The 15,533-nt window shown below is 44.9% G+C and overlaps 1 protein-coding gene across 5 annotated transcripts in view; it reads right to left on the minus strand.

The window, feature by feature from the left end:
* YTHDC2 (YTH N6-methyladenosine RNA binding protein C2) overlaps positions 1 to 15,533 on the minus strand; it is a 1,035,502-nt gene that overhangs the window by 504,510 nt on the left and 515,459 nt on the right. For all 5 annotated transcript variants that reach the window (XM_078675531.1, XM_078675532.1, XM_078675530.1 and 2 more), the window contains one exon: positions 5,001 to 5,083. In XM_078675531.1, the coding sequence (XP_078531657.1) occupies positions 5,001 to 5,083 (83 nt within the window). The remainder of the gene's footprint in view (positions 1 to 5,000; positions 5,084 to 15,533) is intronic.

A 15,533-nucleotide genomic window follows, 5' to 3' on the forward strand; every position in this document is an offset into this window, starting at 1 on the left:
GAATATTCAGTGCTTATGACTATTGATGAGGATCCCCTGGAAGAAAAGTATAATTTCTCCACCTCGACTCCCTGTTGTTCATCGATCCGAAGAGTTAAATCAGTCAAGGCTGAGGATAAGGTCCGTTAATTCACTACTAATGACAAAGCATCCTTCAACTCATCTTTAAGACTCTGATAAATGACTGAAGCCACTGGCTCACCCATACAAGCAACCGCAGACGCCAGGTGTTAAAAATGGCTGACCTAGCTCATTAGGGCCGGACTGCCTTGATTGAGAATTAGCAAGTCAGTGTGGGCCAACAGGGTTATATGTTTCTTTCCAAACATAGCACTCTACTACATCATAAATCGAGTCTAGCTGGATAATAAAGGGCTCCAATTCATGTATGTATGTATGTATGTATAGGCATTTATATAGCGCACTACTTACCCGTAGGGTCCCAAGGCGCTTCGACCGCTGCGAAACCCTTCCTGGCTTCCCTGAGAGATGGTCCCTTAATGGGTATCTCCAGGGTGAGACCAGGCATCCCCGGCGGTCTGGTGGGGCCGTTAGTGAAGATGAGGCAAGCTAATGCCCAGAGTTGCCGAGTGTGAACGCTGATCAGAGTGGGCACCGAGGCGAGAGAATTATCGAGTCCGCTGACCCTGGTCCAGAAACCTGCCGCGCCGGGAATCGAACCCTGGTCCCGGGCCGTCCTCTGCTCTCGGGTCTGCCGCCTCTAACCAGTGAGCCACACTACTTCACAATTCATAATAAATGGTGTTGCCCACATCAATGCCTCTCTAGTAAGAGTACAAAAGTGATCTTGGAGAAATAAACCATTATGGTATTGCACATTTTTTTTTTAAATGCAGTTGACGCTGAGCCAGAAAAGTTTGACATTTTTGGGGATAATCTCCATATTTGTCTGGAGAGACTTTGAATCCATTCTGTTGCTGTAGAGGCACTTGCCAAGGGGTTATCATTATGTGGCAAGGGTGGTGTATCATTACTTGAACTAGGTGTTATTTATTTCAATTGATTATGCAAAATAGCTTGCATTTCGCGAGCCACCTCAAGCTCTTCGTGGATCTTAGTAATAGCTTGGACCATCATTTGAATGGGACTCCGACAGAAACATTTAGTGCCCTGGCAAACTGACAGGTTTCAATGCAGAAGACCCGCTGAAATCTCATGACCTCCCTTAATATCTAGGCTGGTGAACAAGATGGAAGAGCAGACACAGACACCGGGGGAGAAAAAAGGAACGGCGTGAGAGGCAAAAAGTCCAGAATGGAGTCCTTTCACCATGGTTCCGTCTGTTTCAAGAGGCACCACCAATCTGTCTGGATATTACAATAGGAAGTAGATCTGACAAGCTAAAAACAGAGGGTATATTGTAAGTATAATATACCAGCTGTTTGGTTAGAATAATTACCAATTGAAACAAGGGTTACTGGTTTCTGCAGCAGATGGTGCAATGATGAGCCAGAAGCTACAGGAAATCTGGTCCAGACTCCTGGACACCACTGCACACAGGTAAGACTCTACAAGAAATGTGACAAAAGATAACAAAGCCAACAATACAAGGAAGGGATGGGACTAAGGGGACTTTAAAGGGAAAAACAACACATAGTGAATGGATGCCAAAACGTGTATGACCTAAACTTTAATAGGAAACCCAATGCAAACATACAACATGTTGCAAGAAACAGGACTGAGTTCCTATAAGGACTTAATAGGGCTCTTCCTCACATGACCCAGATATGACCGTAATCCAGTAAGTGAGTACAAGAGAGTCAGTAACAGTTCATGTTCTAGTGTTCCCGTCTCATCCTCCAACAACCTGTTCTCCAGCACCTCCAACTTCTGTGGGTCTGTCACTGCAACTAAAGCCTGACTGGCAAGACCAACACGTCTTACAACCAATGTGAAAGATCTGTGGAGGAGAGGTTGTCCTTCTAGCCCAAGAGTCAATGGACTGAGATTCACCAAGATCCTGTTGGGTAGGCCAATAAGCAAAGAAGAGAGCATTCCAAACTGTCACCAGGCAGTGACAGAGGCTTCTAATTACCCTTCAAGCTAGTTAATAGGAAGTGGATTATTAACTACTTTCACCTTCTGTCCAAAATAATTGGGGATGAGGAGATGGTAATGCCAAGAAGGACACTAGGAATCTTGCAGCTCATAAGTAGGCTGGAAGAGGGACATGGCCTTTCCATGGACTCATATGGGAACCACCATTTAGGTTACAAACTTTCTTAAGGTACCTGTTTAAACAAATGTTCCATATAGCCAATCATTTCCCTTCTTTAGAACTCTGGCCCTCCTGCCAAAGTCTGACTATCTTCTCACTTCTATAATTAGTTCTTCACTAATAATGTTGCCTTTATAAATTGTTTTACTGTGCTCCCTCACCTGTACCCCTATCTTCATGTGTGCAGCACTTTAACTTAGGATGAATCTCTCACAAGTGCTGTGATCTCACTTCATTATACGCAGTATATACATTACTGTCTAACGGATCTTTCATTTTGTGCCACCTTTCGTTTTTGTTCCTTTCCTTTCTTATCCCTCTTCATCCACAGCCTTGAAAAAGCACTAGACCTGCACACCATCACAGGGCCAAACACAAGGCTGGACAACTGGAATTGATAAAAAAAGATTTATGATCATTACTATTAAATGTTTTATATATACCCGTCTGCTTCTACTGTCCATAGTAATTTATAGTAATATAATTTCACTGTTCAAAAAAATTCAGCTGTATGCAACACAAACAATTCTGTTATGTGCATAATCTTGTCATAAATGTGATACTTTTTGTTCAGTTTTAATGGGTAGTAAGCACAATTTGTGGAGCGAGAGGGTTTTCTCCATCAATGTATCCGTTTAAGAAATAAAATAATTATTTATATTGTTTGGTTCAGCCCGAACATGACCCTTACAGGTATCATTTTGGGTAAGAGGGATACAGTATTGGGAAGCAAAACATTTGTTTGTTACATAATTATGAAAGACGCTGGCAAGACTCCTGTAGGTGTCGGAACTCTTCACATAAGGGCAGGGCGGATACAGCAATGGGTGAGGAACATTCGAATATATGTATGCACAAAGCATGCTAACAATGTTATTCCCAGGTTTATAATCATGTCCAAAGTTAATCAAGAAGTCCGACTAGAGGGCTGTAATGGAGTCAAGTAGTCAAGGCCTTTTCAGGCAGAATTTGAGCACTAGGATTTTTTTCACTTCTTTTTGAAGGAAGCGGTCGAGGAGATTGTACGGATTTCCAGAGGAAGAGAGTTCCAAATCTTTGTGGGAATGCCAGAGAAGGCTCTGTTACTCGATCTATTTTTGTGGAAACGCTGTGGTTTCAGGAGCATTGTACTTGCACTTCGAAACGCTCTGAAGCCCCCTGACAGTTCTAGTTTTTGAGCCAGATAGATGGGGGTCATGGAGTGAAGGGCTTTGTGCATCTTGCAGGCAATTTTTAGGTGAATTCTGGCCTTGAATGGTAACCAGCTTAGGGATTTTAGGGCTGGGGAAATGTGTTATTTTCTTTTTGTCCCAATATTCAGTCTAGCTGCAGCATTTAGGTAAGCCCTTAGAGGGGCCAGGCTCAATTTGGGGAGACCACATTGTGTAGAACTACTGTATACTAGTCCTGGCAAAACTATAGCTTGTACTGTCAATTTGAAGTCTTTCTATGGAAGGAATGGTTTGAGATTCTTTAGTATTCTCAACTGATGATTCGCTCTCTTGGTTGCATTGCTGATATGACTCTTCATATACAAGTGCAAGTCTAGTGTGATTCCGAGCAATTTAGCTGACTCAATGATGTGAGGTGAACAATTGAAGGCTGTGAGGTGTTTCATCCAAAGGTCAGTCTTGGGAATGTGATTAGGAGGAGCGATGAGAAAGAATTCGGTTTTGGATGTGTTGAGCATGAGGTAGTTGTCCATGAGTCAGTTTTTAGTATTCATCAGGACTGAGTTGAGTGAGATGATGACTTCTGGGGAGGTGATTTTCAAATAGAGTTGAGTGTCATCCGCATGCATATGAAAAAGAATGTACGTGGAGTTCAAGGCATTTGCTAACGGTTCCAAGAATAAATTGAACAGTATGGGTGATAGGGCGAACTCCTGTCGGACCCCCATAGTTACTGTGAGGGGCTGGGAAAAAGATTGGCTCATCTTTATTCTTTGGGATCTGTTTTGAAGGAAGGAAGTAAACCACTTCAATACCGACCTGGAAAAGCCCATCCTGTGTTTCAGAAACAATAGTAGTTTGATATGGTTCACAGTGTCAAAGGCAGAAGATAAGTCGAGGATGATCAATAAGCAGGATTCATTATGGTCTAGGAATTTTAAGATGTCATCCATGATGTGCGTGAGTGCTGATTCGGTTTATTGGTTAACGTTCTAGTGTTAAATATGAAATGATTGATGAAATAATTGATCTAACTATGAATTTTGTCATCTAAATCTGTAATCTCAAGCAGCCATCAGAAGCCCAGCACTGACAACTGACAACTGCTGGTATGTGTGAAATTTTCTTGACATATGAAAATAAAACTTCAGTGAAAAAGCACACCTAATTTGCTCACACTGTACGTAGTTCTCACACAAGGAATGCATGGTTTAGGGGGTAAGCCCGACAGTAGTGATGAAGAGGAGGTTAAGTTCCAGAGGGAAGCTCAAATTTAGAAAAAGTGACAAGCCACACAGCCTTTTTGTATGCTTGGCAAAGCCTGGCCTCTGTGTCTGCCTCTACTTCATGACACACACAGCAGAATGACAAGCAAACTCCTAATCTTCTCCATGTTAATTACAGAACAATAGTGGAAATTTAGCACAATATGAAAGGGAGATGATGTTTGTTTTGAACATTAGATGAAAAATTGGTTAAGCATATATGATGCATGTTTGACTGCTTTGCAAAATGATAGTCCATGCACTTTTTTGCTCAAAAGCACACAAGAATAAGAAGTAAGATGTAAACATATGAATATGCATTACCTTCCTTTCCTTTGAATGGCACTGGCTTTTGAAATCCATACCATTTTCAGCATGGTCACATCATTTAATGCATCAAAAGATTTCTATGAAAAAAACATTGTCAAAGGAGTTACCTATATTTTGACACACAAAATGACATACTTTCTTTATTAAATTAAATGAAATTAGACATTGGCATAAAATATCACGTCATACCTGTTGAGATCAATAAAAGCAGTTGCAACAATATGAGCAGGGTTCAATGTCAGACATAATTTGAATTGCAGTACAATATGCTAGCATAAAACGTATGGAGTGATCACATTCTCAACACAATACTATACATAATGTTGATGCCCATGCTATTTTAATTGACTTTTCCAGTATAGGGGGTGTGCAGTGCATCTGGACCGGGAGGCGTTCAAGGAGTAGGAGGCAACGTCAGGGAGTTTGACTCTTTCTGATGTAGCCAGTTCGTAAATAGAGCTGAAATGTCTTTGGCCCTAAACGTGGGGGACATTAGCTCCAAATACATAGATAATTGTTCCTGACAGAATGTAACATCTTTCATCCATGAATCTAAGGAGGGAGCGGGTCGTCAGCCCCAATGCATGGCCACCCTACGTTTGGCCAGTAAGAGCAGCATAGCGAGGAGGCGGCGACCTGCCAGTGGTGTGCGTCCCAGCGTAAGCTCCGTGATATCCTGAAAATGTCTTAGACCATATCCCAAAATCTCTCTATAAGTGGGCACAGCCATGCCACATGTAAAAAAGTGGCCTGTGGCGTATGGCGTCTCCAACAGTCGGTATCTGCTCTAAGACCCATACAATGAAGTTGTAGAGGGGTATGATAAATACGGCATAGGAACTTGAAATGTATACGTCTTAGTAGTTGGGGGACAAGCGTTCCAACTGACCACAGCAGAACAGCCACTGTTCGTCCATGACTAGTGTGGTCAGTTCTGCACGCCAGATATCCAATGCCCTCGGGGTAAATACGGGGAAAGTATGTTGTGTAATGCTGTATAATTGTGTCATCAATTTATGCGGGGAGGGGTCAGTGAACATATGTTCAAGTGCTAAGAAAGTATGGGGAGGTGCCGGAAAGGTGTGGTGCAGCGTGTGGCAGGTGGCCCGTAGTTGACAAAGTTTCCAAGCCCACACCTGATGGTGAACTTTGCTGCATCTCTACCCTCTGCAACAGCGTGGGTGAACACGGCCCGGGCCTCCTCCGGGCACTGTGGCAGCACTTTGCGCAACAGTGTCCCACACAGTGTGTGTGTAACAGCCCAACAGAAATGCAGTGTTAACTGACCGCAGTCCCTTTGTGGCGTAAGAAAACATCTTCTTCCCGAGATGATCCAGCTTTTTGGATTCCCTATGTGAGGAAATAGAAGGGAATGTGACTTTTGAAGAGGAGGCTTGGACCACCAAGCTCTCATGGGTAGCGTGTTGGCAGAGGAAAAGTAGAATGCCCAGGCCGAGCAGTGGCGTCGGACAATCATCCTGTCCAAAGGAGCCCCTGTGCTGGGCTTGGACCAAACGCCCAGAAGGATGTCTGTGAGGGCCTCATTGAAAGGCAACAAGGGTTCCGAAGAGGCTGATGCCAGCTGAAGCACCTCAGTCAGGAGGTTAGTCCTGACTGCCACCGTAGGATGCTCAAAGACCAAGGCCTCAGCTGCCCTATGCAACACCACAGCATAGGAACCTTCCTCCTCCGTAGCCACGGTAAGGGGAGAAAGCATTCCAAAGTCTGGGGAGGTACCCAGACCACTGGCATCACCCAACTACTCTCTCCAGTCCGGCTCTTCAAGCTGGTCTGCCGGAGGGTCCACAGACCCCTCCCAGTCCTCCTCACCCTTCTCTGGCTGCCACTCAGGGCGGTAGGGAATACTAGGCATGAACAGCGGGACAAAATGACCCTGCGGCACCGGTACGGATGTCGGTCGACGTTGGTCAGGTACAGTGTCCATATCAGGGGTAGGGCTGGGGTTGACGCCGGCCGGGGCGCGGCCGGCATTGGGGGCGTTGCCACCGTAATCTGCACCGAGGAAGCTTCTGTGAGGTCGACCAGCACCAATCCGGATCAAGGCCTGGATCCATGGGGGCCCTGCAGCACCAGAGCTGCCGGCATCGAAGGCCTAGAGCGGAGTCCATGGGGCCCGAAGGCGCACCAGCGGATTCAGGCTGCCTAAAGATGGAATGGAGGGCTTTGTAAAATGCAGGAAGCTGGGCAGGGGAAGCTCCGGGTCCCGGAAAGGGAGGTAAGCGCGGAGCCGTCCCGGTGCGCTCCGAGGACAGAGCCGGACATCGGTGATGCTCCGAGTCCCCCATCGCGCCGGCCGACGGACGGGGAGAAGGCGAAGAACGATGATGCTTCTTCACCTTCTTCTTGTGCTTCGACTCACCCAAGGAGTGCGAAGACTTCGAAGAGAAATGATGATGGCTTCACGACCGGTCCCTCGACCATCCTTTCGACCGGGACCTCAAGCGGCGCAGAGCGGACTGCCTGGCCTCCAAAAGCTTTCGGGACTGCTCCGCAAAGACTTCAGATTCAGGGGCCGGCAGTCAGAGCATGGTTTCAGGTCGTGGTCACGCTCCAGGCGCCAAAGGCACACGACGTGCGGATCGGTGACCGACTTCAACTTGTGACATGAGTCACAGGGCTTGAAACCAGGACACCGACTAGACATCCCTCGTGCACCAGGAGTCGAAAGACTAAAAAAAGTTGCCAACAAAAGTAAAAAAAGAGTTAGTCAAAAAGTGACTAAGGGCACGCTCTCTGGATCTGCGCTGGCTGGCGCGGAAAAGGAAGAACTGACGTCAGCGTGGAGGGGCGGCAACTAAGTAGACACCGCAACATGATCCTGATGGCCACGAGGCCGACGTCGTACGCAGAGTCAACCAACGCCACCTACCAACGTGCAGGGGTACTGCTATGAAAAAATTTCTCCGGATCCAGTCTGACGCATGGGGGTTATTCTAAGGTAAGGAACCAATAACTAATAGTCTCTTTCAGATGTGCCTGATCTATCAAGCGTGTTATCCAGAATGGCGCTGAAATCAGCCCCCAGATCAGTGTCGTGAATGAGTGCAGTTATTTTGGACCAGATTGTGTCAAAGAATTTGAGATCATCTGTTTTGGGCCCGTATATTGCGCTAACGTGATCTGCCTCCCCCCTAGACTGCCATAAACTATAACATATCTGCCTTCCGGCTCAATTGACGATTTCGATGTGGACCAGCCTAGCATTCTTCATACCAAACTCGTCACACCTCTGGCATAGTTGGAGTATGCTGCCACAAACACATCTCCCCATCTCCAAGCCCGCAGTTTAGGTGACGATGTACTGCAGAGGTGTGCCTCCTGAAGGAAACAAATATCTATCTTGTGCTTAACCAAGTGTGCTTGGGCTTGTGTTAAGCGTGTTTTCCAAAGATCATTTAGGACGCCAATGTTCTATATAATGCATGAGATGGACGTCATGTTAAATTAACAAGTGTAGGACAGTTGTGACTTGAACCTATGTTGCTGCTCATTGATACGTTGTGATGTTGACTATGTTTGAGCGGGTTGGTTACGATGGGTTTTTGTGTCATGAGTGTAAGTGCATACAACTGTAAAAAAAACATAACCCCCTTCATTGTTCAACGCGGCCCACAAGAACTATCAAACCTATCCCAAACCCCCCCACCACCACCACCCACACCATCCCCCTAATTAGGTTGCGAATATGAACCCACCCAATACCCAGCAAACAGCCCCAACTTGTAATCTTACATGAAAACAGGAGTTTCCCCTGGGGGACTAGGAGCGGCTGGCACACTGCCCCACCAGAAGCAGCAGGGTTGCCGGGGGATGAACAGGTCAAATGCAGCATAGAATGAACAATGGACTGTTAACAATATTAGAAAGAGCAATGCAATTTATACTCAAAACCGAATAGCACATTGCCAAGATACAATGTAGGCATATTACGCGAACCACAGCCAGGTGTTCACAGCAGGTACTCCCATCTGCTTATATAGGTGCAGCAGCAATTTCAATCGTTGTCACTCAGCCTAGCATCCACCTCAGAGCGCTGCCAGATTTCCCAGGAGCGCCTTTGTCCACCAATATGCTTAGTGATTTTAAAAGCAGACGTTGCGTCTGTAAAAAGGTGGGGTTTTCCTTCAAAGGTGACTCGTAGTTTGGCAGGGTATATAAACGCGTATGCTGCACCCGCCTGCTGGAGCATACATTTGGCTGGGAGAAATTCACGAAAGGTAGCTTTGACCAAGGGGGTAAAGTCAGGGTAGAACGAAATGTTGTTTCCTTGGAGCTATATGACTCCACGCTCCCGGGCAAGGCACAGGATCACATCCCAATCTCAGTATTGAGCAGGCGCATAACTATAGGACGTGGTGTAGCACCCACTGGTGGTTTGGGACCGAGACAGCGATGGGTCCGCTCTACAATAAACACGGTCGAGAGGTCTGAGACAAACAAGTCAGGCAGGAGAGTCTCCACAAAATCCTCCATTTTACCTATGGCTGTGGTCTACGGAATTCCAGTGATGTAGAGGTTGTTCCATCTGGAGCGGGGCCTCTAAATCTTCATTTCCTGCCTTAATGACATGGAGCACCTTTTCCATCTGGAGGAGGTGTTCCTTAGATTCCACCTGATAATCGTGCGCATCAGAGGATCTGTTTTGAAACTGGTCGAAGTGAGTTTCGTGAGTGTCCACTTGTTACCTGACTTGGTCTAAGCGTGAAGTAAGCAAGTGTAGTTTGGTGTCAATTGTTTTTAGGCTTGTTTTTACCACCAAAAGGATAGCACGAAAGTCATAATCTCGTCTCTGTCTCCATGCAGGTTCATTCTTCCATGTTATATATGCTTCATGCTACTTCAAATAAATCTTTAGGGGTTTCTTTCCATCCCCCAAGCTTGGAAGAAAGCACTGGTCCTCCTTCTCCTTAAGAATCTTCCATGTCAGATCCTGCCCCGGTCTGTTAGACAGGTCAGCCTTTTGTTTTCAAATGACAGCTTGGATTGTTTTGCATCGTGTTTCACCGTTTTAGCCCATTAGTAGGTAGCACAATGGCACTTTTGTCTCGCCACTCCTCGTGCTTGTCGTATGCAGATGTGACTGAGAGACAGGGCCTTGATGTAGAGCAAGAAAAGGTCAGAAATTGAACAGTAGGGGCCACTCCACGCCTGGCATATACGCCTATGCCAGAGGTTCATGCAGGTCCGGTTGCAGGGCAAATTTGGTGTCAGGGCCCTTAGTGGTGATGCGCTTCATGCAGGATGCATACCCGTTTCTCTCCCGGAGGACTCAGCAGGTTTAATGAGGGGCAACTTCCAGGCCGCAGAGCCACATCGCAAATCAGTACTGGGTCAATACCAGGGCCGTCTTCACATTCGGTGATGTCCATGCAGGCAGGGCTTGGAGAGGGCCTGCCCCAGCAGCATGTTCCTGCGAGGCACCGTCTCGCTGTCTCCTGTTGCAGGCTCCATCTTCGTCATCATTCACTGCCCTCATTATTGCACAGCAGTAGCAAGACATATCACCAACTACCAACCCATCGCGGATGAGGAGCCTTATGTAAGCCTATCATACCATCAAATCTAATGTCCCCAAACCGAAACGTTGCAGCAAGAGTGGTGCTGAAGGAAAATATGGGAATACAATCTCTGTTTACTGCAACACCATCATGGATGCTTATAAGCTTCTGAGTTACCTCAAAAGCAAATGTTTCCTCTCATTAAATGCATCTAAGGAAATGACCTTGTGTGCTGCAAGAATAACAAAAAATCAGCATTGCCTCTATTGACACTCAATTCCATCATTTGCCAAAATGTATCTTCCAAAGACAATATACTCACAGGCAGGCAGACCCTTTGCAGTGTGATACTACTGTCGATGAAACGTTTGCCTTATAGACAGCTACAAAATGTCAAGTTCCTCAACAAAAAGACACACCTTCTTTCTCAAAATATTGTGTACACTTCATTCCGAACCATTAATTACATATTGTCTATTCGCTATTTCAAATGCAAAAAGAACAATTGATGGACAGAATGCTGCACAATGTTAAACATTCACCCCAGTACAGAGATCTGGGCCTAAATCCATTGTTTATTTATTGTGCATGACATTCCAGTTCGGAACCACCCATATGCAAATCAGTCTTGACCCTTTACCCCATGGGAACAGTCCAGCCCGAACTGCCAGGCTAGGTCCTAGGATGCTTGTTTCCGGTCCAGGGAGGACCTAGCTCAGCAGTTCAGGAAAAAAAGTTCTCATAAGGAACAGGGTAAAGACTGATTTGCATATGGCTGGGTCTAAACTGGGGTGGAATGGTGAGCAAAAGAATGATGGCTTTAACCCAGATCTCTTGATTGGGGATGAATGCATGATTTATTCAGCATTCCGTCCTTTTAACTATTTTATTCATAACTTTCCTGCCTGAAATTCATCATCTTCAAGCTCAGTAGCAATTGCTTACGGAATGGCATTGGAGCTCGGCCCCACTAGAAAAATGGTAGAATGACCGGCAAGCTGCTGAGGACAGGGCACTACAACAGCAAGTGTGTTGGGATGAACTTCACTCATGTGGCTCCCTGAACAAACGAACACATGGGAAGAGAAAAGGCAGTAAGAATGTACGATAGTCAGTGTCAATCAGTACACCGACTCTGTGCTCCAAAACTAATGTTTAGCATTGCACAATTCCAAACTAGATTCCAACCTAACCACACAGTACCCATTCCAATCCATAACATAGCCAAGTCAAACACCATGCATCCTGCCCACTCAATCCAAAAGGGGGGAGAGAACGGATTTAAGTAAATGGGTCCTGCCCAGTAAGGTGGCACAAGGCACAGCAGGACAAACTGAAAATGAGCCGGAGAGGACCAATAGGGGATATGGAAGGTGAACGGATGAGGCGGGGCAGACTGCAAAGGGTTGGATCATTTGGCCATGGTAAAAGCAATAAGGTAGAACTGGCCAAAAGGTGTAAAGCAAAGCACGAGGTAGAAATTGCTCTGTGTAGGGCACCAGTAAGTGACACTAGAACGCTCCCCTCCATCTCCATGCCCTTGTGCCAATTACAACCATTATTATATTCACCTATAGCCATTGACATGAAACAGCATGATAAATCCAAGGTTGGCCTTTGTTAAAGAATTTCAATTTCAAATCCCAGTGCAAGTTTCCCTAACTCACTTGCTAGGTATTCTCTGCAGTACGGTAACACTTTTTTCCGAACGCTGGTGACATTTTATTTTGACCATTTATTTAACCTGCCCCACTGTATGTTGTTCTGTTCAACGTATGTCTTCAAATTCTAGTCAATCAATAAAAGCGCATTTGGTTTATACCACCAAGTTAATGGTATTAAACATAACCCATTTGCCCAATACCAATGAATCATTTTCCTGGCATCAGTCTCCATTTCTTTAGTCCCCACATAGCTCTGATACTGGTTCGTCTTACTTTCTTGCTGAAGCAAACCATTGTCTCACTTTACTTAATGGGGACAGATCCAAGTCTATTGCAGATTCAATATTATCGCCACTGAATATCACTTTAATTAAAGCATGATTTTCAATTAAACATTCTGCTCTAATTTTTTACCCGATTTTAAAATTTCAGATGGATATCTTATTTGTTACAGAAACTTGGACCTCAGTAGCTTCTGCCCAATCTTGCCACTGCATATCCCCCTGGTTACAATGCAGTCAACTCACCACAATGTGATAAGAGCGGTAGGGGCTCAGCCATTATTTGTAAAACAAGCTTCCCAACTATTTATGAAAATATATTTTTAGGTTCTCTTACCAGCCATCCTTCTTTATCCATTGCTTCAACCCTCTAATATAGGCCACCCATTACTAATCACAGCTTTGGAAGCCTCTAACTTGATTTTCTATCCCCACCTTTTCTATCCCCACCTTTATTGAACTATTAATTGAGCTTTTAACATATGGGCAGATGTGCTCTCTAATTCAAATTGTCAACTCCCTTTCGGACAATTTGTTCATAAGCCACACATGAAACGGATCTATGTTTAGACATAATTTTTGCACCTGCTAATAAAGTTGTCAGCATTTCCCCCATTCCTCTTTCCAGGACAGACCATTTTGAATCCCTTTTAGTTTATTACAGGGACAGGTATCTCAGGTAGTAACTCTGTGAAGTCCATTTACAAACCTGCTTACATGCTAACCATCCAACCAAAGAAATCTTTAGGGTTTATTGTTTACTTTCCTCTTCAGACAGCTTATTCATACCATTGGGTCCCTTCACAAATGTTCTATAATATTCTCTCAAACTATTTTCATGATAAAATTACATGTATTTGTAACTCTCCACCTCCTCTGTCGGATGCTGATTTTTCTGATGTTTCTCAGTTTAAAGTTGATAACTGGTCCATGTCTCAATTTGACCCAATGACATCAGATTTTAACAAATGCTTGTCCCTGCTCGATCCCTGCCCTCCACGTATCTTAAAACTGTGTTATCCCCATGTTATTTCCATGCTTCATGCTACTTCTAATAATTCTTTAGGGGTTTCTTTCCTTCCCCAAGCTTGGAAGAAAATACTGGTCCTCCTTCTACTTAAGAAAGTTTCCACTGGCCCCACTGTAATGAGCAATTTTCGTCCTATCTCACTCCTGCACTACTAGTCCATAAGTAGATCTCTCTCTTCTTGGGGAAAAAACCTACCCTGGATGCTACTCAATCTGGGTTCACACCTATTCACAGTACAGTAACTGGTTTGGTTTCCAAATGGGATGAGTTATGTATATTGATGACCAGGGCAGTGCTTCTGCACTGCTCCTGTTGGACTGGTCAGATGCATTTAACATAGTATGTGATGATACCCTTAAACACCAGATATTAGAATCAGTGCTTTGGAATGCATTACATCCTATTGTTCAATTGCTTTCAAGAGCTGTATCTAGCTCTTTTTTAATAAGATTTCAATGCTACCTCCCCATGGGGTACCTGAGGGCTCCTTCTTCAGGCCATTACTTTTTTTTGTCAAAATGTCCGTAAGTAGATCTCATTCTTCTTAGGGAAAAAACTTACCCTGGATGCTACTCAATGCTACTCAATCTGGGTTCACACCTATTCACAGTACAGCAACCGGTTTTGTTTCCAAATGGGATGAGATGTATATTGATGGATCAGGGTAGTGCTTCTGCACTGGTCCTGTTGGATTGGTCCGATGCATTTGACACAGTATCTGATGATACCCTTAACAAACACCGATATCAGAATCAGTGCTTTGGAATGCATTAAATCCTATTGTTCAATTGCTTCCAAGAGCTGTATCTAGATCTTTTTTAATAAGATTTCAATGCGACCTCTCATGGGATACTTTAGGGTTCCTTCCTCAGGCCATTTACTTTTTTTAGTCAAAAGGTTTTTATTATATTTTTTTCAAGGGTAGCAACGTATACAGCACAACATGACGTGAATGTAAGCCAAGATCATTATATAGCCATAGATGAACACAGCATGTCCACAAGTCCTCGGCATAACATTGGTAGGAAAGGGTACAGCTTTAGAAAACACCCCACTAACATCTCTAATTGCCAGTGTGTGCCCAGTTGTACCCTTGGAAGAAAAATAAAGAACAAAGAGAAAGAAAAGAAAGTACAAACTTATATAACTAATTCTGCATGTGACAATGAAAATGAATAGTATTAATTTTCCTAGCGGGGTAGGGGGAGGGGGCAGACGGAGGTACCAAGAGGGAGCGGCTCCAGTGGGCAGGGAATGATACCTGGCGAATCTTCACTGTCCCTGGCGGGTCCACCGTAAGGGCAAATTCTTGCTACGTCTGGAAGAGGCAGAGAGCCGTAATCGGGGTCGACAAGTGAAGAGAGGAAGACCTACCAACAGGGACTCCACCAAGGGGCCCCAAATATATCAAAACTTTTACACAAGTCCACCATAATATTGGTAATACGTTCAAGGGCCAGGGGATGCCATAGCTGGAAATGCATTGGGAGAGTTAGGGGGCCACTGGCCTCTTCCACACTGCTGCCACTGCCATTTTGGCCAACCCCAAGCATAACCACATAATGGATCCGTCTCCCAGTGTTTGATGTTTCAAGGTAGGGTCTTGTAGGCCTAGAAGGACACACTCGGGGATTCTAATTCCCTAGTATCTGTGAAAAGATATTCTACAAAAAGGGTTGTATGGAGGGGCAGTCCCACCATATGTGGCGGAAGTCTCAAAGCATCCCACATCCCCGCCAGCATCTGTCTGATGTGTTTGGAAATGATGTGTGCAGCTTTTTAGGGTATAAGTACCAGTCATACAAAATCTTGTAATAAGCTTCCCTTACGGTCATGGAGCGATTATACTATCCAGTGTGGTTTCCTAGAAGGACACATGTGGGGGCGGTGAGGGTCCAGTTGTAAGTAGGAGCATATAAAGAAATGATTTGCAGCCCCTGGCTGTTCACCCAGTCCGCACAAATTTCTCTATGTGAAGCAATCCCTGGTGGCTGCAGGCCGCATATACGGCTGCAGCTACCAGTGTTTTAACT

The sequence above is a fragment of the Lissotriton helveticus genome, chromosome 2_1, assembly GCF_964261635.1.
Source record: "Lissotriton helveticus chromosome 2_1, aLisHel1.1, whole genome shotgun sequence".
Classification (NCBI taxonomy): Eukaryota; Metazoa; Chordata; class Amphibia; order Caudata; family Salamandridae; genus Lissotriton; species Lissotriton helveticus.